The sequence below is a fragment of the Meles meles genome, chromosome 10 (assembly GCF_922984935.1).
Source record: "Meles meles chromosome 10, mMelMel3.1 paternal haplotype, whole genome shotgun sequence".
Taxonomy (NCBI): domain Eukaryota; kingdom Metazoa; phylum Chordata; class Mammalia; order Carnivora; family Mustelidae; genus Meles; species Meles meles.
In genome coordinates this window covers 96,846,902-96,871,277 of record NC_060075.1, presented here as the reverse complement: position 1 = coordinate 96,871,277, position 24,376 = coordinate 96,846,902, and the positions used below count along the sequence as shown (strand labels likewise).

The following is a 24,376-nucleotide window of genomic DNA, read 5'->3' as shown; positions in this document are numbered from 1 at the left end:
AAGAAGTCATGTGACTTGTGAAGTCCTCCCCGAGTCCCTCCCTTCCAAGGACTTCCAAAGCATCTTGCATCTTGCCCCCCATGACCGCGCTGCTTTAGGACCGCAGAACCCCGCTAGAGTGTGAGCTACCCGCGGGCAGGGAGGCCTGGGTTCCCGAGAGCGCTGTAATTGCAGCGCGGAAGGAAGGAAGGAATGAATGCGTGAAGGAATGAACAACCGGTTTTGCAGGGGTCAGGACTCCAGCCTCCCCCCGCCCCCGACCTGCGGCGCGTGAATGCTCGGAGCAGGGACCCCGGGTGGCCCACCATTTGGCGGTCCCGCGGGGCCTGGCGGCGTCCCGGGGACGCAGGGGCGCACGGGGGTGCGCGGGGGCGGGTCCGCCCTGCGCCCGCAGGGCTGGGCTCTGAGGCCAGGTGACCGGGCGCGGCGGCGGCGATTGCCCGCTCCGCCTCGAGGGGGCCCTGCGGCGGGCGCGGCGGCGAGCCAGGAGGACGGCCCGCCCGCGCGCTGCTGCGCTGCTCGGCGCCCGGCCTGCTGCGGCCATCGCTCGCGGGACTCGCCGCTCGCCCAGGTACCGGGCCGCGCCGCCGCCCGCTTTGTTTCGGGCCGGCGCCGGCGAATGCGCGCTGGGCCCGGGGAGGGGCTCGGGGAGCGCGCGGGAGCGAGCCGGCCTGGGGTCCGGGGACGGGGCCGCCGGCTCGGATCCGGGGTCCGGGTCCGGGTCCGGGTCCGGGGGCGCGGCCGGAGCGGCACTGCGCGGCGGCGCCCGGAGGACTTCGCTCTCTGGGACGCGTCCCGAGACTTGCAGGGCAGAGAGACGAGCTCCGAGCCCTCTCCCGCTCTCGGCCAGCAGGCTCCGTCCCCGTCCCAGGGCTGGGCGGGAGGCTCGGGGCGGAGGGGAGGGGGGCAGCCCTGGGCGCTCGCTTCTTCCGAAGGAGCAGAAACCGCGCGGGGTCGCCGGGGCCCCGCGCCACCTGTGGCACGTGTCCCCCGGCCCGCCGCGCGGTCGCTGACAAGCCGCAGGGGGGAGGGTCCCGGCGCGCGGGGCGCAGGCGGGGGTCTGCGTGCGGGTGGGCGCGGCGGGCTGACAAGGGCGCTGGGGGCTTTGCCTGAAGTGATACGAAGATCAGTGTGTGGCGGGAAGGGACTAGATTCTTAAGACAGTGCCAGAGGATGACCCCCACTGTCCACCGTGGTTAATATCAGCGCCCCGGGACGTGGGGACAGGAGAGAGCACTGCTGAGCGTGGTCACCGCCTACTTAAGGAGAAGCGCCCACCCCGACGGGGTCCCAGCCCTTCACACACTTGGGACTTTCTGGGGGTTTTCACTCTGTGATATGAATGCGTGGGCCTCCAAGACTTGAAACATATCCTGAAAAAGTACCGGGCGAGTTTTCATTGCATTCGTTGCATTAATGTTAATATTGCATTAATTATCTCATTGCCTGACCACCGGCCTTCAGGACCCCGGTTTTGACATTCTGGTGGGTTTGCTGTGTGCCCATTGCTGTCTTTGAAGTGCTCCACTTCTTGGCTCTTTGAAAGAGATTTGCATCCTGTGATTCTCCCCTCTTTAGGGTCTGGGAGGTTATATTTGCAAATCAATCAACAAGTATTAAGAAAGGCCTTTCTGTGGAGAGGCCTAGAGGGGCCAAGGAGGGGCCCCCATGGAGTCTGCAGCTGGAGGGAGCAGGGCAGGGCTGCGGGGGAAAGAGGGGACCTTTGTGCATGGGGAGCTGTCTGGGAACCGCCAGGAGGCCAGACTCCTGACCTCAAAGTAATAGTAATTTACTTTGCAATCTTGCAGAGGAAGGGTGAGCTCAGAGACATGTCCAGTGTGTGTGCTGACCGCCTTGCCTGAGTTCATTTCGCCTTTCATGCATGTGGCAACCCGCAGAGGGAGATGCGATTATGGCCCCATTTTACGGGTGTGCAAATGGAGGCAAAGAAAAGGCTAGGTGTCTTGTCCAAGTTGGTGAAACAGGGTGGTGCAGCCCCGGGCTTCCTGCTCCCCGGACGAGTGGGTGCCTATTCTCACAGCGGATCCCTCAGCCCAGCAGCAAAGCTGGCAGTGGCGGCAGATGGGTGCTTCGCAAAGCTCTGGGGAGACAGAAAGAGAAGTAGGCGTGCCAGGAACTGGGTGCTCCTGGATGCAAACTGACTGTGTTTACAAAGTGCAGCATTGGTACCTAATGCTTTCAAATAGAGCCCCTTGCAAAGGGGACCCTGGGAGCTGAAGGTCACAGGGTCAAATACGTTCCTGCAGCGGGATGTTGCTGCTGATGGGGGTGGGGATTAAAAAAAAATGAAAAAGCCTGAGAAGAAGGCGAAAAGTCAGGAAAAGTGAAGGGAGAGAGCCCCAGAAGGGAAAGTTTCTGACCCGCAGGCTGGCCCATTTTGCAGATGAGTACGTTGTCAGGTAGGGATCTGGATCAAACCTCTGGCTAGTGGCCCGCCCCTCCTGCTCCTTCTCTAGGATCGGTCTGGCATAAACCACCCTGATGGGGGAGGGCATTCCTGCTGGAGAATCCCCCAGCCTCCACCAGCAGTTTACCCTCGTGTGCCCACCACCCAGTGGGGCCGTGGCTCTCTTGGTAGGAGGCTCCCAGCCACGGGTGAGACCCTGTTTCATGGCTGGGCCTGAGGGTCTGCTCCTGGCAGTGGGAGCAGGGGTGAGGTGCCTGCCTGCCACCCCACCCCACCCCCCCGCAATGTGCACGGACCCTGGACTGCCCAGGAGCCAGCCTGTGCGCCTGGAGACTGCTGTGGTTGTCTCTGTGGATCTGGGAACAGCAGTCCTTGTTAGTGGGTTAGTTCAGCGGGTGTCTGGTGAGGTCAGAGCTGCCCTTGGTTCCCAGCAGGGAGCAACAGCGTGGGCGGCCATCACTGTCTCTGGAAAGTCCTCTGACCTCTGCACTGTTTGGCTGCTCTGGCAGAGGTCTTTCTGAAACCCTCCGGGCCCGGCGGGGTGGGGCTGGGGGGGTACATGCCACGGGGTGCTCTTCGCAGGCGTGCCCACATGAAGCTGGTATGGAAAGCCAACCCACTGCACAAAGGCATTGTTATCACGGTGCCCCCCCCCCCCCCCGCTTTGAAAACACCCACGCATTCAAGGTCACTTCCATCAAAGTGCTGCTGAACAGGACTTGGCTTCTCTTAGGTTCCAGAAATGTTTTGAATCTGTTCTACTGCATTGAGTTCTTAGAACTAACGGCCGGGTCATTCCGCCACGGGGTCACTGCCCCCCACAGCTGCTCAGGCTAGGACCCGTTGGACCCGTTATGTCTCCATGTCTGTTCCTTTTCTAGAAATGCAGGAAACATGAATCTCTGGGTTTCTGGAACTTCCTGTGTTTGGACCATGTTTGGTGAATGCCCACGTCTCCCCGCATGGGTCCCCTGGGGGTTGGCCACATCCACGAGGTGGGCCTCCTGCGGGCATGTCCCTCTCCTTGTGCACTTGGGGACCTCTGGGTCTCAGCTGTATGTCTGGCGCTAGTGCAGCCCTGCAGGGTATTCCGGAACATCCCCACCACCAGCGCCCCCCCCGTGGGGGTGGGGCCGCTGCTGCTGGATGGGAAGGAGCAGGCCAGGGAAGGCAGGATGACCACCACCTGGGCCCAACCTTAGAAGCCATCCCAGTGCCTCCCTGTGTCACGGAGGGAATGAGGGTCATCAGCGATGACCCCCTACACATTTTAAAACAGTTATGTTAATTTAGAAAAAAAAGAAGGCGGCGATCTGGAATTCATATATTTTGTCCCGGGCGGGCTAAGTTAATGACAAATTTACGTTCAAGAAGTCTCAGTCAGTAAGCAGGAAAATTCCCTCCAGGGGAGCATTCTCTGATCAGGGAAGGGAGGAGCCCCTTGAGGCCATCAGCTCTGGAGGAAAGAAGCCTTTCCAAGGCATTCCTGGGCTGGGCAGGAAGCCTGGGCGCCCCCCCTCTGCGAGCATCCCCCTGCACCAGGCTAGTGACCTTGTGAGCCTAAGGCTTTCTTCGGAAGGCACAGCTGTGCTTGCCGATGGGGGGCGTTTGCCGGGCAGGATCTGATCTTCGCCCAGCCTCGTGAGGCTAGGGTTTTGTCCGTATTTTCCAGAATTGGGCCCTGAGACTCAGGGACCTTGACTAGCTCGCCGGTGTCGTGGGGCTGGTGGGTCTGGGATCGGAGTGAGCCTCCTGTTGGCCACCGGGACCGGAGCCTGTGAGCAGATGGCGTGGCGTGGCGCTGGGAGGCATCCCAGATTGGAACCCAGGCCCGGCTGCAAAACTGGGACTTCTTCCCAAGACCAGGGTCCCCATGGCTCCCCGTGAGGGGCCGGCGAGGTGTCCCCAGCTGGCAGGGTTCCCTGCACAGCTGCTTCCTCGGACAGGGAGCCTGTGTCTCTCTCTGCTTCTCTCTTCCTTCCTCCCTGAGCTCTCATTGTGGCACGTGGGGGCTCCCGCCTTCCTCTTCCTCTGCTCTGGAGAGATGATGACACTCCCCGTACCCGTCGCAGCTCCGGCTTTGTTCTTCAGCTTTAAGGGACGTCTGTCTGTGGGACCCTGTTCCAGCTTCCCAAGCAGGGAGCAGCTGGTGCCCTCGGGACCGGGCTGTGCCTGCGGGCATCATCCACGCTGCGCCCAAGGGCACCGTCCAGGCGGCTGAGGGTCTCAGCGGCCCTCGCTGTGCCCAGAGGTAGCAGCGGGTGTGCCCCAGTGGCATTTCAGTGCAGACTTTCTGAAGCTGGCCGCCAGTGGTGAAACCACTCCCTGAGGTTTGGAAGACCCGAGCGGAGTAGCTTTGAGCCAGGGGAGTAGGCAAGTGCTCGAGGGGTGCGGCCCCGGTGCCTATGCGGGCCTGTGACTGCTTTGCTCTTTGCAGGGAGGCCGGCCGGAGTCCGGACCACGCTCCCACCGTGGCCCACAGCAGCAGAGTGCCATGCCACTCATCTGGAGCTGGGGGGGATGTTGTGGGGCAGGCCCACATCTGGTGATCGATTGAGGCGCGCTGGGGCCCAGCCGGGCCATTAGCTGGGCGTCTGCGTTCTGTGCACATTCCTCCCAGAGCTGGGGCCGGAGCTGGAGCCGCAGTGCAGGCTCCGGGAACAAAAGGGCTCCATTGACTCGGTCCTGGCCGTCCTCCCTCCTAATTCATCACCTCTCAGGGGTTTCCTGAGGCTCCCTCCCTCCCACTGGTGATTTTGGACGCAGATCAAAGGCGAGGTTCAGGCAGCCCGCTGGGGGAAAGAGTGGGTTCTGCGGGCCACAGGCTTGGAGTAAAGACGCCCTCTGTCGCCATGAGTGTCCTTGGGGTGTCCCCACCTGCAACCTGGGGCCTCGATGCCCCTCGCGGGACTCACACCGCCAGGTCCCACGGGCTGTCCCTCGCTGGCCACTGCTGACTCTGGTCCCACTGAATGTCCCTAGCCCCAGCAGCTTCTGCTGGAATGGCACTTCCTCATTCCTGGACGCGCTATCTGATCCCAGTGGGGGCTGAGTCCTGTGATAACTGGAGGAGGCGGTGGGGCACCTTCGTCCTGGTGATCCCGACAGGTGCGTTTCCAGTTCACCGCTAGAAGATCAGAAGCGCCGGGTGGGCGGTGGGTGGTGAGCGGGGGTGGGGGGGCGATCTGTGCTTGTCTCCACTGGGGGGAGCTGAGTGAGGCCCCGGGCCTGCCGGGGGAGGGGGACCCTGTCATCCATGCTGCTTGGGGGTAGGAGAAGCTTCCCCAGTAATGGAGGTCTGAGCTGTGTAAGCTGATTTTTGAGTCTTTTCCTACAAAACCATTTTCCCGGGCTCTCCCCTGGCTGTGGACATGGAGAACCGTCTTTCTGACAGCACCGCCCCGGAGGCAGCGTTTCTGGGCTTGCTCGACGCCACGTACTGGCTGCGCTGTTTGGGTTGACAGCACCCCGATCCCGCGTGTCGCCTGGGCCCCGCATTTCAGCACCAACGCGGCGGTGACAGCACGTCCCCACCTGTAACCGCCTCTGTGCGCACTCGGGGGTGGGGGTCGACGGCAGCAGGCGCCCCGCACGTGAAGACGGAGCAGCGGACAGGACAGCTGTCTGTGCTCCGGTCGCACGCCCCCCGCATGTACCCGTGCGCAGATGTTCTTGAGCAGGACTCTGGCTGGTCTTGTGCCTGGAAGGACTTCCAAGCCTGGTGCAGAGGTCAAAGAAAACTTTTTTTTTTTTTGGTGGTAAAATGCATAGAACAGCGGCTCCCATTTTAACGTTTCCAAGTGGACAGGTCAGTGGTACCGAGCACATTCGTGTCGTGCTGGCAACGCCCCCGTCCATCCCTGGATCCCTTTTCGTCTCGTGAAAGGAAACGTCTGTCCCCAGGAAACACTCCCCTCCCCCGCCCCCAGCACCCCAATTCTCTGGCCCTGTGAGTGTGGTCCCTCTGACAGGTCACAGTCTTCATCCTTTTTGTGACTGCCTTATTCCGCTCACATCCTCCAGGCGCATCCATCCTGTGCGGGTGTCAGAAGGCCCTCCCGTTCGAAGGCTGCGTAACATTCCACTGCATGGACAGACGGTGATTTGTGCGTCCGCTGGTGGACACGCACGCCGCTCCTGCAGTTTGGCTGGGAACAAGGGTGCATGGAGATCTGTTTCGACCCCTGCTTTCCCTCCTTTTGGGTGTACACCAGGAGGGGACAAAGGCTTTTGGAAGTCCCCCATATACTACAGTGCCGAAACCCGTGTGCTCACTGGGGTCCCCCCGTGTCCACCTGGGGTCTCGGAACTCTGGCGTGCACAGGCTGAAAACCAGGCCTGCAGGCAAAGGAAGAGGGAGGCTTCTTACTGAGCTATTTTGACAGATCGTGTAAACTCTGTGATTAATTGAATGAGAAAGCAGGAAGAATGTCTTTCATTTAAAAAAAAAAATAGAGCCTTCAGGGTTGCTTGGTTTTATTTTCAATTAAAAGGATCTGATTTTGTTTCTGGAGAATGGTTTTAATTTGGATAAATAGTTCAGTCTGGGGACTGCGTGCCGCAGCCGAGGGTCTCTGAGGGCCGTTACCCAGTGCTCCCCCTGTGGCTTTTTGGAGGGAACACGGACCTGGGCCCTGCGCTGGTCTGGCCTCCGTGTGGCGGCAATAAGCGTCCAGTACTGGGGAAGGGGTTGGGGGGCAGCCCTCCTGACCTGGGCGCATGACCGATGGGAGCGAGGGGCCCCAGCCCAGTGGTCCCTGGCTAATTTTTCTCCTCCAAGAATGTGTTCGGAGGCTCACGTCAAGAAGGCCAGCAAACGGGCCCTTGTCCCCTCCTCGCCGGGCAGTTGGACCAGACTTACTGGCATCTTTTCCAACGCAGGCCTTTGCAGCATTGGTCAGGTTTGGAGGATGCGGAGGGGGAGATACTCCTAAAGGCTGCAGGTGACTCCAATGGTAGAACCTTCTGAGGCCACGCAGGCTTCCGACCTTGGCCTGGGCCCTCTAAAGGCTGGGTCCGTGTGCCTTCTTTCAGAGGGGCTTGAAGTTGGACCTCAGAGTCGGATTCAAGCTGGGGAGGGAGGAAGTCCTGGGCATTCTGGGGAAGGAGCCCTGGGGGTAGGGACTGTGGGCAGGAACCACCTGGAGTGTCCCTGGGGCAGGGAAGGGGTTGAGGAGGGCAGAGGGGTAAGAAGGCACAGTGGATGTCCCATCCACTTGTTAAAAAAACTAGGACAAGTGTCAAAGCCTTCACTCTCTGTGCTATTTAACCAGTGTCCGGGGGAGGTCTGCGGCTGGTGCCGGGACCTCCCGGGGCCTGTGGGAGCTCTGGGGTGGACAGGGAGCTGCCCCAGAATGTCCCCGAGTGAGTGCAGCCGCGCAGGAGGGAGGGTGGGCGAGGTGGCTGGGGACCGTGCACCAGGCAGGGATCGGGCCTTCTGCATGGTGGGGGGGACCCTCAGCGTGCAGGAGAGCCTACAGGCCAAGCAGCTGTGCATAGGACCTGGGCCTGGTCCTGGGCTGCCGTGCTGGCAGGTGGAGAGGCAGCTGGAGGCACACAGGCCCCTGACAGAGGGTACTTCTCAGCAAAACCCACAGCAAAGTCTCTGGGTTGGGGGACCGGGAGGAGCTGTGGGGAAGGGGGGCCCCAGGACCGGGATCCTGACCCGCTACTGGATGGGCATGTCCGGGACCAGTGCCCTAAGGGACGGTCTGGTGCATGGCCTCATCCTTTGGACGCCCTGCATGTTTGGGACTGCGTGGGCAGACATTGGTAGCACCCAAGCCCTGTTTTCTGAGCAGCCCTGGCGGCTCCCTGTGTGCCCCCCAGCGCCCCTCCTGGTATCCTACTCGCCAGGCTGAGATTTTAACCAGAGGAGACGTTAGCATGAGATTGGGGCAGAGACAGAGTCCCTCTCCCTTGTCCTCACCCCTCCCCACCCCACGTACATAGGAAGGCCCAAGGTAGAGGTCACCTGAATGGGCAGAGTTCGCATTCTCAGCATGTCAGCTGTTGCTGACACCTCCCCATGCTGTCCCAGGACCGCTGTTCGCACCCCCGCCCATGGGCCTGCCTCCTCCTCCCCTGCCTGCAGGTGCAAGCCGGCTCCTGGCCACCCCCCGGGGCCAGTTTGTCAGAACTTCCTCTGGGGACAGTGAGCACGTCGGCAGCAGCCGCAGCTCCTCCTCTGCACAGGGGGTGGGGGACGGGGGGGGGTGATCTGCTGCCGGCCTTTCTGATTCTGCATACAGCCCACCGGGAGGTATGTGCGGTGTCTGCCCTGCGGTGCCCAGGCGGGGCCATCCTCCTGGCCCAGGGTCCGTGGGGCAGAGCCCGCTGCTTCCACACACGCTGGTTTGGCTCTCGTGTCTGTACTGGTCCACGCTCAGCACATGTGTGGGGCACATCTGGGAGCGGCGGGCTGGGGGGCGCCGGAGCTGTGCTCTGGCCGGCTGCAGCCCCCTGAGGCTCTGGGGCCAGCGTTCTTGGTCATTGTCTAGCTGGGACCTGCGGGGCTGAGCTCAGCTCTGTAGCTCAGAGACGGGCCCAGCTTCCGGGGTTAGGTGCCAAGCAGAGGTTGGGTCACCGGGCTGTTGGACGTCAGAGACTTTTGCCAAGGGTGGGCTCTCTTGTTTACTCTGCACCAGCTTCAGGGCTGACTGCCTGCCTTCTGTTTGCTGAGCCTGGTGTTTCTGCTGTGTTCGGCTGGTGTCTGGCCCATGGGCTTTGAGGACTTCCGCACGTCCGTGTCCTGTGCTGAGCACAGAGGAGGCCCTCAGCTGGACACTGCTGGCTGTTTACTCTGCGGCAGAACAGGAGCTGGCCTGCCATCGCCCACCGTCCTGGGGCTGCTCTGCGGGGTCACTGATCAAGCGGGGGTTGGGGGCACTGAGGACCTCCCTGATGACCGTGTGGGCAGGGGGTCTCGTGTGGGTGGGGGGGGCTCCTGGGGACTTGCCAGCCGTCATTTCCTTCTTTGTTATTCTTCAGCTACTTCAGCTTTGGGAGGAGCCTCCCCAACTGTTTCTCTCTAGCTCAGCCCCTGCCTCCACCTGCGCACAGCTGGGAAGGGGCTGGGCCGAGGACCCACCCCCACCCTCCTGCCACAGCCTCTGTGCCCTTCCTGCGCCCTCCGGGGTCAGCAGTCTCTCTCAGCTCAAATCTGAGCTCTTCCAAGGACAAGAACCAAGGCTGCTGCTTTCATCTCTGTAAGATAAGAGCTTTCAGGCGTAGCTGGGTGCCCTTGGGCCGGTCCCTTGGTCTCCGAGCAGCCCGGCTGTCCCCGGCTGTCCCCGTATCCACAGCCCACCCCACACGCATCAGAAACCGAGGGCACAGTTCCACACCCACACGGGAACGTTCTAGAAGCTGGTTCCTCACTGGGAGAGAGGGATGTACCCGCACGCTTCCTCAGGGTTTCAGAAAGTTTTCCAGGCCCAGCACTTCCTTTTTTCTGGAAGGTTCTCTCTGCAGTTCATTTCACTAACGTTCAGGCGAGGCCGTTGATGCTACTCCAATGGACTGGAGAATCTAGACCACTGTTAATTTCTGGGAAAAGAGCCACATTTCAAGTTGTCCTGTTATTGGAAGTTGCCAGTCAGGCCCCGCTAGGAACCCACGCAGACTCCCAGATGAGAGCGGCAAACGCTGTCCTCTGCTCGGAGCACAAAAGAACGTTCTCTCTGGACAGAGCGAGTGGTGGGGTTTCCTTGTAGCCCACACTGTAGAGAGGGCAAGAATTATTTCCTTTGTCTTCCCCTCAGAATGTGTCCACTGTTGATGCAGAGTCATCAGCATGTGTAATCTCTCGTCTAATATTTAAACGAGGGTTTTGTTCTTGGGAAAGTGCTGGGCATCCAGCAACCCCCGTGGGGACGAGAGCCGCCCGCCCTGATTACCGGCTTTCTGTCCTGCCGATCCAAGGTCACGTTCACTAAGTATTTCTTTGGGACTGAGCCCATTAAAAAAATAAATTAAAAAAAACAAAAAAACCAGAAACCCAAGCTGCCCAGATTCTGGAGAGGTGTTTGCATCCGCGATGTGGTCGGCGTGGGGCCAGACTGTGGGGGTAGCTCACAGCGTCTCCTGCTCTTCTGGCCGCGACAGACCGAGGCGTTCTCGACATCCCACAGCGTTGATACGGAGTGAAGTCACCCACACGGCTGGCCGGCGGGGTCGCAGGGAGGGAGTCCTCCCTGCCCCTGGCCCTGCAGACTCGCGTGGCTCCCCTCAGTCACGGGCACCCTGCTCGTTCCACTGGGACCTCTGTGTCCCAGGGACTGGAGGCCTCTTTCTCCGTGTTTACTTAGTTCTTTTTCTTAGGGAGTGTAGTTGGCATACGACATTGTGTCCGTATACAGGTTACAAAGAGAACAGCGCTGCAAATCGAGATACGGTGTCACCAAACAAAGTGGTCACATGCTATTAACTGTACCCTAGACTGTATATGGTATCCCAGTGTCTTTTTTTTTCTTAAATAACTACACATTTGTACCTTTTAATCCCCTCCCCAACCCCTCTTCTTTCTGGCAACCACCAGATGGTTCTCTGTATGTCTGCTTATCATTTTATTTTTTAATTTCACATGTAATGGGGGCCCCTGGGTGGCTCAGTCAGTTAAGTGACTGCCTTTGGCTCAGGTCATGACCCTGAAGTTCTGGGATAGAGTCATGCACAGGTTCCCTGCTCAGCGGGGAGTCTGCTTCTCCGCTTGACCCTCCACGTCTTGTGCTTTCTCTCTCTCTCTCAAATACATAAATAAAATCTTAAAAAAAAATTCCACATGTAAGAGAAATCATACAGTATTTGGTTTATTTTGAATGACTTATTTCTCTTACCATAACACATTCTAGGTCCTTCTATATCATTACAAATGGCAAGATCTCATTCTTTTTTGATGGCCGAGTAATATTCCATTGTACATCTATACCACACACCACACCTTCTTTATGCGTTCACCTGTCAGTGGACTTTTAGGTTGCTTCTGTAGCTTGGTGATTGTAAATAATATTGCAACAACATAGAGGTGCATGTATCTTTTCAAATTCATATTTTTGTTTTTTTGGGGGGAAATACCCAATAACTGAACTGTTGGATTGTATGGTATTTCAATTTTTAATTTTTCGAGGACACTCCACACTGTTTTCCACCATGGCTGCCCCCGTTTGCATTCCCACCGATGGCGTAACAGGGTTCCCCCTTCTCCACATCCTTCTGACACCTGTTGTTTCTTGTCCTTTCCATTTTAGCCATTCTGACAGGCGTGAGGTGATATTTCATTGTGGTTTGGATTTGCATTTCCCTGGTGATGAGTGACGTGGGCGTCGTTTCATGTGTCTGCGGGCCATCTGGATGTCTTCTTTGGAAAAATGTCTATTGGGCTCCACTGCCCCTTTTTAATTAGATTATTTGTTTCTTTTGTGTTGAGTTGTGTAATTTCTTTATATAGTTCGGATACTAACACTCTATCGGACATGCCACGTGCAGATAACTTCTCCCCTCCCCTCGCTGCCTTTCATTTTGGTGATGGCTTCCTTCGCTGTGGGGAAGATTTTTAGTCTGATGCAATCCTGTCTGTTTATTTTGGCTTTGTTGTCCTTGCCTCAGGAGGCTGGTCCGATCCATACTGCTAAGACCAGTGTAAAAAACTTACCCTTCTAGGCACCTTATGGTTTCAGGTCTTACTCTCAGGTCTTTAATCCATTTTGCGTGTATTTGTACGGATGGTGTCAGAAAGCGGTCCCGTTTCATTCTTCCGCATGTGGCTGTCCATTTCCCAATATCATTTGTTGAAGAGACATGTCCCCTTTGCATATTCTGTCCTGGCTTTGTCATAGATTCCTTGACCCTATAGTTGTGGGTTTATTTCTGGGGTCTCTTTTCTCTCCCATCAAACTATGTGTCTGTTTTTGTGCCAGTCGCCTCCTGTCCTGAGGATCACAGATTTGTAGCTATTCCTGTAGCTCTGTACACCTTGAAATCAAGGATCTTGATGCCCCCAGCTTTGTTCTTTCACAAGATTGCTTTGGCTGTTAAGGGACTTCCGTGGTTCGTAAGACATTTTAGGATTTTTTGTTCTTCTATCTGGGAAAAATGTTGGAATTTTGATAGGAATTGCACTGAATTTGTAGATTGCTTTGGGGAGTTTGGACATTTTAGCAATATTAATTTTTCCAATCCATCAGCATGAAATATCTTTCTATTTATGTGTGCCGTCTTCAATTTCTTTCATCAATGTCTTACAGTTGTCAGTGTGCAGAACTTTCACTTCCCCGGTCATAGTAATTCCTAGGTATTGTAAGTGGAATTATTTTCTTAACTTCTCTTTTTGATAACTTTTTCTTGGTGTATAGAAATGCAACCGATATCCGTATGTTAATTTTGTGTCGTGTGACCCTACTGAATTCATTCATTAGATCTGACAATTTTTTGGTTGGGTCTTCAGGGTGTTTTGTTTGTTTGCTTGTTTTTTTTGTTTCATTCAAAGATTTTTATTTATTTATTTATTCAACAGACAGAGATCACAAGTAGGCAGAGACACAGGCAGAGAGAGGGGTTGGGGAGAGGCAGAGGGAGGGGGAGAAACAGACTCCCTGCTGAGTGTGAAGCGCAACACGGGGCTCGATCTCAGGACCCTGAGATCATGATCTGAGTTGAAATCAAGAGTCAGACACTCAACCAGCTGAGCCTCCCAGGTGCCCTGTATCCTTTGTAATGTTAATGTGGCTTATCACATGGGCCAATTTGAGGAAGGCAAAGCATCCTCCCATCCACAGAATAAATCCCACTCGATCACGGTGAATGATCCTTTTTTTTTTTTTTTAAAGATTTTATTTATTTATTTGACAGACAGAGATCACAAGCAGGCAGAGAAGCTGGCAGAGAGAGAGGAAGGGAAGCAGGCTCCCCGCTGAGCTGAGTTGAAGCAGAGGCTTTAACCCACTGAGCTACCCAGGCGCCCCAGTGAATGATCCTTTTAATGTATTGTTTAATTTGGTTTGCTAGTATTTTTTTGAGGATTTTTGTGTCTTTGTTCAGGGTGATGAATCCATCATTTTTCTTTTTTGTGTCTTTGTCTGGTTTTGATATCAGGGTCATTCTGGCCTCATAGACTCTATTTGGAAGCATTCCTTTCTCTTCTATTTTTTGGAATACTTTGAGAAGGGTGGGTACTAACTCTTTAAATGCCAGGTAGACGTCACCTGTGAAGCTGTCTCATCCTGGACTTTTGTTCTTTGGAAGCTTTACAATTGCTGACTCAATCTCATCACCTGTAGTCAGTGTGTTCGGATTTTCTCTTTCTCCGTGATTCAGTCTTAGAAGACTGTGTGCTCTAGGAGTTTGTCCATTTTTTCTGGGTTTTCCAGTTTGTTGGTGTATAGTTGTTTGTAGTAGTGTTTTCTGATCCTTCGTATTTTTGGGTGTCTCTTCTTTCATTTCTGTTTTTATATATTTGGGCCCTCTCTTTTTATCTTGATGAGTCTGGCTAGAGGTTTATTGATTTCGTTTATACTTTCAGAGAAGCAGCTGTTAGTTTCATTGATCTAATTTTTTTAGTCTTAGTTTCATTTATATTTGCTCTCATCTTTTTTTAAAAGATTTTATTTATTTATTTGACAGACAGAGATCACAAGTAGGCAGAGAGGCAGGCAGAGAGAGAGGAAGGGAAGCAGACTCCCCACTGAGCAGGGAGCCCGATGTGGGGCTTGATCCCAGGACCCCAAGATCATGACCTGAGCCGAAGGCAGAGGCTTAACCCACTCAGCCACCCAGGAGCCCCTCTGCTCTCATCTTTGTTATTTCTTCTCTTCTACTAACTTAGTGTTTTGTTTGTTTTTGTGTGTGTAAAGTTAGATTATCTGGGAGTTTTCATGTTTCTTAAAGTTGGCTGTATTGCTGTGAACTTTCCTCTTAGAACTGCTTTTGCTGTGTCCCATAGATTTTGGACTGTTGTGTTTCTAATTTTGTTTGTCTGGAGTGGGTACTGTGTGGAGGGGTGGGGTTCTGTGTGCCCTTGCCTGGGGCCATCTTGGCAGATCTGCTGGAGCTGGTGTGGGTGTGGTCCTGGGGATACTGGGGTGCACAGTGCTGGGGCTGTCTTGGTGGGACAGTTGAAGCTGGAGAGGGTGTGGGTCAGGGCTCCCGTTGTGGATGTTACCTTGGTGGGTTGGCTGGACCTGGAGCACATGGAGGTTGAGTGTGTTCTGAGGCAAGCTGTGCCAGGGGTCCTAGGACAAACTGCTGCCTTGGTGGGACGGTTGGAGCCGGGGTGGGCTAGGGGCCTGGGCTTGCTGGGGTGTCTTAGCAGGGCTGACAGAGTGCTTGGACCCTGCTTGCATCTGTACTAAAGGTCAAGGGCGACATCAGACATGGTCCAGGGTGGTGCCTCCAACCTTGGAGAGAGTTTCCGCATTCATCTGTTTGGCCAAGGCTCCAGAGTGCGGAAGTGGCTTTCCTCCCCTGACGGCCTTGTTGCCCTTCAAGCTGGGTTTCTCCCTGTGTCCCAGGGCAGGGGGTGTACTCTGGGTCCCCTCGTCCCCATGTCTCCGTGCTGCTCTCTGTGTGCTCCCTCTGTTCGCACGGCCCTCGGTTCCTCTTCCGGAGGAACTGTTCCGTGTGCCAGTATAGATGTAGTGTGTCTGGGGAGGAAGTGAGTTCGGGGTCTCCCACGGTGCCTCTGCGCCCCAGGGACTCCCCCTAACGCCCATAATTATAACTTATTTTCATAACTTCGTACCCTGCCGAGTTCCCAAAAGGATTTGAAAAGGATGCAGAAATACATAGAGCAGGATTAAATATTATATTTTAAAAAAGGCATGGACCAAGAGAAACTACAGATCTGACAAGACCGTGGAGCCCGTGGAAGGCCAGCATCTGGTGGGTTCGCCACAAAGCCCTGGGGACCTAGTGACTTGACTGAGAGCCTCCTGGAAGCAGCACAGTGAAGGAAACAGTCATCTTCAATAGCTTTGTGTCCACGGAATACAACTAACTCAGTTACGAGAAACAGCACCAACAGAAACAAGTACTTTACTCCAGAGAGCAGAGATGTTTCAGAGATGGGATCCCGACGGAGATGCCTCTGGGTGAGGGGGGCCTTGACCATACCGTCCGTGCACCTGACACAGAGGGCACATGGAGCAGACGGTCTCTAACCCCCTCCGTGGCGGCCACAGGCATTGGGACAAAAATGAAGTCTGTAGGAGGAAACTTCCAAGGGATCCAAGTGTCCATGTTGTTGCCCTCGGACTCAGGCTTCGCCCGGCCACGAAGGTGGCCACGTCTGTCGCGCTCCTTCCATGCCCTCTGAGCGGAGTCTGCCCATGATGGCTTCCCTGGGGCGCCATGGGGGCCACACTGCTGCAATTTGACAGAAATGGGCTCTGGTGCTGCTGGCCTGGTGATCCTCATGGATTCCCTCTGCCTCTGAACCGAGGGCAGGAGCCTTCTGTCCCGCGAGCAGGGGCTGGCCACGTGCATGGCATGTGGCGGGTGACCGGGGGAGACACCACCCAATTTTTGGCGGATAACAACTCACTTAAATTTAAAAGTTGAAGCATGTGGAAATACATATAGCATGCTTAAGTTTTTGTCTTTGTTTTTTTTTAATGCATGACCAAGAGCCATGGTTTGGGCAAAAGACTCCGTTTCCCTTTCATTTGGAAAATTCAGTGGCCAAGTTGAGTGGTGCTGATGGCACGGGACCCTGAACACCACGCGAGGAAAGGCGAACTCTCTCCTGACGGTTTTCCGATCCGTTGCGTGGTGAAATGATAACCTTTGGCTTAGCGGGTGAGATGACATGCGTCAGTGCAGTGAGTATCACCCGCGTCTTTGAGACGCAGCCGCTGGGTCACATGTGCCTTACGGGGTGTGTCCGGCACACGAGGTGGGTCCTCAGGTGTCCCATGCACTGACATGAGGCTGATGCGGCCACTGGTCCTTGGGGATGTGTGCCTTGCCTCCGATGGCCAGCTCCGTCCTGTGCCAGGGTTGAGGTGTGGCCCTTGTCCTATGTGAGTGGCAGGAGGCAGATCCATGTCCCCAAGCACTATGACCTTCAGGGCCTGTGGTGTCCAGGGCACATGAAACATTGGTTATAGGTTCTCAGCTTCCCATCACTTTGCTGCTGGGAGGCTGACTGGGGGGCATCCTTGGGAATCTTGGAGACGGGGGGCCCTGCTGTTCCAGGCAGTACCCCTATGTGTCAGGTGAAGCTTCCGTGGGTCATGTTGACCATGTTCCTCTGTGTTGATTTGGGAGGCCGGTCACCGGGAGAGAGACAATATTCCTCTGCTGGTCCTTGACACGGATCAACAGGACTTTCCTGAGGGGACGTACTTCCCCCAAGCACCCCCGACGCTGGAGCTCCCCTGTGGGGGGCCCCCTCAGGAGACACAGGCTGACCATCCAGCCCCACGGTGTTGACCCTGGCCACAGAGTTGACCTCCAGTGCCCTCGTGGCGGTGGTGTTGTGTTTTGGTGAAGTCACACGGGTGGTGAGCCCACGGTCCCCTCTGAAGGTCAGAGGTGAGGGGTTGGCTTGGGGGGACACTTGTGGCTGAGTGGGGAGCGGGTTTGGGGTGCTGAGCTGGTACGTCTTGGGGCAGACTGAGTGGAGGCTGGGGCTGTGGGGCCCCATTGGGGAAGTGGCAGGAGCTAGAGGGAGGGCTGCGGTGGGGACGGAGCGTTCGGGGCTCCCTGGGTGGTCCCTGGAAAGAACATCTTGCCAGGAGGTGTGACGGGAGCCTGTGCCGTTGGGACAGTCAAGTCCTGGAAGCAGAGTTCTCAGGTGCAGAGCTCTAGACTCGATGCTGCCGGTGTAGCAAGGGGATGGGGTCCAGACCCGGGGTCCTGCGGGGGATCCGGGGTCCTGCAGGGGGACTCCGGGTGTGTGTGGACGCCGCCGTCAGAGGTTCGTGGCTTCACTGGATGGCCAGGGCACACACGGAGACACGGGGTCAGGGTCAGCCACCAGGCCCGCCTCCTTCGAGTCCTGTCTGCCCTTGTTCTTGTCCACCCAAGCCTCAGTTTCCCCCAGTGTACAACAGGGTGACTGTCACCATACCAGTTGTGTTTACTAACACGGAGCATCGGGACGTCCCCTGAGCTACGGGACTGGGGCTTTCTGAGTGGGAGCTCTGCACAGCTGAGGGTGAGTGTAGTCCTTGTCTGCGTTAGGGCTTGCTTCCTTGAAAAAAGAACTTATTGTGAAAATTCTGGAACATTCCTCAGAGCAGAAGGAATGCAGCCTTGGAACGACCGCGTGGAATTTCACCTCTCCAGGTGTGCGCTCCTTGTTTCTCTGCCTCCATCCAGCCCTGTCCACCCCGTGCCTTCTCCCTGCGGATCACAGAGCTAGTGTCCCCGCCCTGCACACGTGCTGTGCCCTCCTACCCCCGCCTGCTCCAATGGCGACAGCTCTTCTCTGGTGTCCCCTCCCCGTGGCTGCGCTGTGTCTGGAGTTCCTCGCAGATGTGTTAAGATCCGGGTCCCAGCACGGCCCCAGTGCACCAGCCTCTGGTCCTTCTGCATCCTTCCACTGGCAGCTGAGGACACAAGAGTGGAGAGCCTGGCATGGGGGCAAAGGGAAGAGGGGGCCTGAGCGGGGAGCAGCCTCCGAGCCCTGGTGTGTGCAGGGGATGGAGAAGTCAGGCCCAGGAGAGAGGCCACCTCCCTGTCCTTTCCCTGTGCCGAGGGGCATTGGGTTGGGGTGATTCTGTCCAGACTTCTGCAGCTTCTGCAGTGAGAAACAGGAGCCCATTGAAATTTGCAAGCCAGTGAGGGCTGGGATGGCAGGAGCCCCGCCTCCAGGGGAGGGCAGGATGAAAGCCCAGGGGGCCTTTCCCTGCTCCCCCCACCCCTGCACCCCGCCTCTCCGCAGGGGGAGGGGAGCTCTGTCGGTCTGAGCTTTCAAGTGGGAGCTGATGGAATTTTCTGGGGAAGCTGGGGCACCCAGAGTCTGGGAGCGCCTGAGCCTGGGGGTATGGATCCTGCCCTCAGCCTGGAAGGAGCCCAGCCCAGGAGCTTTGCTGGTTGCTGCAGGCTACGAAAAGTGTAGAAAACCAGCGGTGGGGAGCCCACGCCACGTTCCTGGCTGAGACTGCCAAGGAGCTGGCCCAGAGCCGCTTTGATCACGGGTGCTCCGGGCCTGCTACAGCTTGCCCCACATGGCCCATCGCCTTTCATGTCGGAACACTGGGCGCCCCGAGGATGCGAGGGCTTCTCCCATCTTGTCTGTAGGAAGCATGACCCCCTCCACAGGCGGAAGACCTGCTGGAGCCTCATCCATATGGACGGGAGTGGGCCAGAGGCAGGCAGACAGACGGACAGGGGAGATGTGCTAAGGGCCTAGCCTTCTCTCTGTCCTCCTCCTACCTGGACCTCCTGAAAAATAGGGCAGCCTTCCAGCATCGCTGGGTTTCTCTGGAAAATTCTGTGACGTGGCCTTCAGAACACCGGAGGCATCGCTAGGTTCGTGCTTGGCCGCACCATGGGTGGAAGCCTTCTTTGTCCCAGGCTTGGCCCCAGGGTTTTCCTGGCGTCCCTACCGGCTCCTTCCGAAAGCTAGTGGCTGCCCCAGTGGTGGGACGGCTCAAAGACGGGGGGATTCCATACGTTTCTGGATGCCCTTGACCTGCCCAGCTGCTGGTGGACAGAGAAGCCAGTGCCGGGAGAAAGGAAGCGGGACCAGGGCAGGACGGGGGCGTTCTTGGTCCTCGAATGTGATGCAGATTCACTTCCCGTTCTCGAAGCAGGAAAAGGTGGATGACTAGGCAGGGGGAGGCTTGGGTTAAAACAGCCTTCGTGCGGGTGAGAAGGACATTTTGTGAGCTCAGAGCAAGCAAGAGCGAATGGTGGTCAAGGCAACTGTCATCCCCTCCTGCTTGAGGAGGGCCCTGCGGGGACAGGGTGGGCGTCCCTTGTTCCTCGTTCCCTGTTAGGAAGAAGCCGGGGAGAGCAGAGAGCCTGCCTCTCTCTCCAATAAGGGGCTTGAGGCTTTCCCAGACACATCGGAGCCCGTGGTTGGCTCCAGACCTTTCCAGTGAGAGTGTCCTTGGGACGCTCGGAGCCCCTGGATCAGGGGTCCCTCCCAGCTGGCTGTGCCCTGCCCACTCACTGCTCCGAGCATCCCTGTGACGATCCCTGCTCAGGGATGGGCTGTGAGCAGGACGTGGTGTCGGTAGGGCGCACTGTGGCTGTGGACAGGCCAGGAGAGCTGCTGTCTGGGGCGGGGGGTGGCTGTCAGTTCCAGGACGCGGATCTGAGAATAGCCGGGGGACCCACCCCCCTCAGGCCACCCATTTGTGTTTCACGAAATCAAAGGAAATTCTAAAACATCACATTTTTTTTTTTTAAATGGAATTACTGGTAGATTTGAACATCTTTTTTTTTTTTTTTTAAGACTTTATTTATTTATTTGACAGACAGAGATCACAAGTAGGCAGAGAAGCAGGCAGAGAGAGAGGAGGAAGCAGGCTCCCGGGTGAGCAGAGAGCCTGATGTGGGGCTTGATCCCAGGACCCTGGGATCATGACCTGAGCCGAAGGCAGAGGCTTTAATCCACTGAGCCACCCAGGCGCCCCTAAAACATCACATTTTGATTTAAAAGCTTCTCCAGGATCTCCTGTGGACCCACTCACTTGTATCCCATCTGTGGGGTTTATTTATTTATTTTTTTAAAGATTTTATTTATTTATTTGACAGAGATCACAAGTAGGCAGGAGGCAGGCGGGGGAGGGGGGGAAGCAGGCTCCCCGCTGAGCAGAGAGCCCGATGCGGGGGCTCGATCCCTGGACTCTGAGATCATGACCTGAGCCGAAGGCAGAGCCCTTAACTCACTGAGCCACCACCACCCAGGCGCCCTTGTGGGGTTTATTTTATAGGAGAGGCTCCTGGGGGTCAGGAAGACATACACATGGGCTTCACGCCTGGAGCGATGCCCGACCGCCCCACGCTTTGTGTGTGCACGTGCGTGTCTGTGTAGGTTCGTGCGGGGCCACACGTGCGCACCCACGCACATGCAGGGGTGTGTGTCTGTGCACACGCATGTGTGCACGCGGCTCTGGGCGTCCCCTTGCATGCCTGCATGGGTGCAGGCGTGGGTCCCTGTGCCGGCGTCTGCGTGCTGTGGATTTCCGGAGGAGGCAGAGAGCGCACGATATTTGTCGCCACGCTTGGTTCCGCTTTCCCAGGAAAGCAGTTTCTCACGCTCGCTGCACCCGTAGACTGCTTCCGGGCTTGGCGAGATTAACGCGAATGCATCTTTAAGTAGTTCTTTTATTTGTCAGATCCCTGCTGTTTTGTTAGAATCTGTCTTACAGCCAAAATAGCCTCCAGGGAGCCCTACTAAAAAAAGAAATGAATTAGGTGTGTCCGAAAAGTGTGCCTTGGATGGGATGCCTGCAGACTGATGGGCGTGCTGCTCCTTGGCGACGCCTGTGCCAACAGCGTCCCCTGTCCTAGATTATGGAGCCGGGCCACCGTGTCCCGAGAGAGCAGGGGGATAGAAGGGCTGCTTCTTCCTCGACTGAGATACATTGTAGACTCTGTGCAGCTGCCCGAATTGCTTGTTTTCTCCCCTGAAGATGCCCCAGCAGAAGCATTCTTTGTTGCTGTATCCTCTGTGTAACAAGAGATTAACGTTTACGTAATATTTCCATTTATGGATTTGCTCACCGGCTCATTCTTCCTTGTCTGTGGGATGCGCCCCGGTGCTGAGTGCTGCCTGTTCCACGTGCTTAGACTCCGGGTCCCTCCCCCTGTCACTGAAGACAGCGTGGTCATCCCTTCGGGCCTGGCGCTTCTGCGTTCAGACCCCTCCTTACTTGGGCTGGCAGGGGTGTAGGGCCGGGAACATGCACATTTTTTCTGTGGCTCGCCATAGGGATGGACATGGGGTGGAATCACTTTCCACGTGTGACCCCAGCTAAGCGCTGGCTTTCGGGGGGGGGGCGTGTCCCGGCTATGGTTCTCAACACTGGTGGCCAGAGGGTCCCGCTGCCCCTGCAGCTGTGCTGGAGCCCGGGACCGTTCCCCCATGCCTCTGACACCCTGAGGAGCCACCTGCCCACCCCCAGGGTTTGAATACCCTCCTGATCTCACAAGTTCTATGTGGACCCTGTGGTGGGACAGAAGCCCTCTGTCCTCTGCCACTACCCAGGTGCCTGTCCCTGCCTGGTGCCAGCCACCAGCCATGTTGTCCCTGGCCACCACTCCATCCCCTATCTCTTTGTCACAGGCAACCAGAGGAAACTTTTTGAACATGTCAAGCCACGTCAAGGCACTCCTTTGCTCAAACCCTTCCAAATGGTTCCATTTCCATCTGGGTCTCGGGCCAAGTCTGAGCGGGCTGTGCTGGGCATTTGGGAATGAAGTGCCCCCCCCCCCCGGAATAGAGACCAGGGAGAAGGGTGGGTGCTCTGATGGGAGGAGCCAGACACAGTGACTGGGCTGTGTCCTTAGAGTGAGGGGTGCACGGTTGACTGCCCATCCCATGCACAGTGACCCCAGGGTAGGATGTTGACAGTAAAAAGAACCTGAAGGAAATGAGGTAGTATAAGGGGGAGCGAGCATGGGCAGAAGAGGTGGCTGTTTTCCACAGAGTGTCAGACAAGGTCTCTCTGAGTGGGGAGCGTTTTGGCAGACATTTGAAAGTTGTAGGTGAGAGAAGAGCATGTGCAAATGTCCTGGGGCAGCAGCTAGCCCCGCAGGTTAGAGAAGAGCTGGGAGGCAAGCTGAGTGGGCAGGGGCTGGCTCAAGGGGTCTGTGGGCTCTGGATCAGAAGTTTGGGTTTTTTGTTTGTTTGTTAAAAGTGTCCTTGCAGAAGCTGGGGAGGGCCGGAGTGTCATCATGTTCTGATCCCTGGTCACAATGGCACATCTGGCTGGCCTGCAGGTGTCTAGCTCATCAGCTTGCCAGTGCATGGAGCAGGAGCAGGGTGGTGGGACTGGAGACTGGGGCCAGGTGTCTTTCAGTATTTGTTTTGTAGGGTGTGCTGCCCGTTGGCTGTGTGCTCGCTGTGGAGAGAGGGGGTGGGGACGAGCATGTCTGGGGAGAAAATCCAGAGCTCTGCCCCAGAGGGCTGAGGTTAATGGCGCCTTGGGGACAGTCTGTTGGAGGTGAGGTGAGGAGCACCCAGTGCTCTTGGAGCACAGTCTTGGAGGAAGGGCTGGAGGGGACAGGGGAGACGGCTGGGGACAGTCTGTTGGAGGTGAGGTGAGGAGCACCCAGTGCTCTTGGAGCACAGTCTTGGAGGAAGGGCTGGAGGGGACAGGGGAGACGGCTGCCCATGGCAGGCTGGGCCGGAGGTGACAGCTGATGGCCGGGAGCGTGCAGAGGACAGTTCAGGACACTCAGTGGTGCCCAGGGCCAAGGGCCCTTCAAGGGGAATGAGGGGAGGTGCCCAGAACGTGGGCTCATAGAACCCAGGGGAGGATAGAGCCGTCCGGTGCTGGGAACTGGAAGAGAGGGGAGCAGAGTCCCCTGTGGGTCTGACCGCTCCGGCTGGCTGCAGACTGGCGGGCAGTTCCCGTGGGCGGTTGGTGGGGGTCCTGGAGTGGACGGGATGGTGGGTAGTGGGCTCTGATGGTAGCCCTTGAAGAAGCTCCCCTACAGTGGAGGCAGGAAGTGGACCAGCAACAGGACAGGGGTGGTACAGGCCACGACGGGGTGTGTGCATGCTGGGGAAGGTAGTGCAGGGAGGAAGAAGCTGGCTGAGCTCAGTAGTGGGAGAGCGAGAGCTGGGTCACTTGGGGGCCCTGCTGGGCATCTCGGTTGTAGCTGGTGTGAGTGTCCCTGAGCTGGTGGCTTGCAGTGGGTCAAGGTTTGTTGGGAACACTGAGCTCCTGTGTGCCCAGAGAGAGCAGACACTGACCGTGGAAGGTGGTGGTCAGAGGAAGGAAGGAAGGAAGGAATAAAGGAATGAAAGCACCACCCTCATGGGAGGTTTCCTGGAGGCCATGCTGAGCACTCCTGTGGGCGGGGACCTTGGCTTGTGCCCCTGACCTTCCCTTTCCTGAGCTGGAGCACGGCAGATGCACAGTGTGGACCTGGCCAGCTGGTTGAAGGACAGGTGTCCCCGTGATCCTGTGCCCATGGGGAGGAGACCCTAAGAGCGGAAGGGCAGCCCCCGAGCCTGCACTTAGGGGGTCTTCCTGGCCCGTGTGCACTCCCTCCCCCATGGTGAGAGATGTCAGTGAAAGCGTGCGACCCATCCCAGGCCCGGATCCCCAGTCCTCCCTCTGAAGGTTCCTGCCCCAAATGGCTCCAAATCCCCAGCCCGGCCAGGCTCCTTCTCGGCCCTGGAGGTGGCCTCCCTTCTTCCCACTGCCATCCCACAGGTCCCTGCCGGCCCCTGTCTCCCCACTCTTTTCTGCAAGCCTCTTGCACCCTGTTTTTACTGCAGTCGAGTCTCGCCCTGAGCCCGGCACCCGGTGCCACCAGGATCACCTTCTCCTGGGGAGCTATCTTCCCTCCATTCCTCCCACACAGTAAACTGGGATCTGAATGATGGTGGCCTGAATCAGTGTCACTCAGCTAATCAGAAATCAAAGGGCAGGGACTCCTGGGTGGCTCAGTTGGTTAAGCAGCTGCCTTCGGCTCGGGTCATGATCTCAGCGTCCTTGGGATCGAGTCCCACATCGGGCTCTTTGCTCAGCGGGGAGCCTGCTTCTCCCTCTGACTCTGCCTGCCACTCTGTCTGCCTGTGATCCCTCTCTCTCTCTCTCTGACAAATAAAAAATAAAAAATAAAAAAATCTAAAAAAAAAAAAGAAATCAAAGGGCAACAGATAAGAGGCCACAGGCTCCAAGGCCCAGCCTGGGTGTGACTGCAGGGTGTGGCCTCTGGTGACCGCCGCCTTCGAACCTGGCGTCTGTCTGTATTGACTCACCCTCCCCTCCCCCTGTTCTGCCAGTAACGTGTGCTCAGCACGGGGTGCCCCAGGTG

At 56.9% G+C, this 24,376-nt stretch overlaps 1 protein-coding gene across 4 annotated transcripts in view; it reads left to right on the top strand.

The window, feature by feature from the left end:
* Window positions 1-206: 206 nt before the first annotated feature.
* TNS3 (tensin 3) overlaps window positions 207-24,376 on the top strand; it is a 200,427-nt gene continuing 176,257 nt past the window's right edge. For 2 of the 4 annotated variants that reach the window (XM_046020350.1, XM_046020348.1), the window contains exon 1: window positions 208-571. In XM_046020350.1, coding sequence (XP_045876306.1) covers window positions 275-571 — 297 coding nt within the window. In that variant the 5' untranslated portion in view covers window positions 208-274. Of the gene's footprint in view, window positions 572-24,376 lie in introns of all 4 variants that reach the window. The other 2 variants (XM_046020349.1, XM_046020352.1) reach the window with 2 other exon arrangements.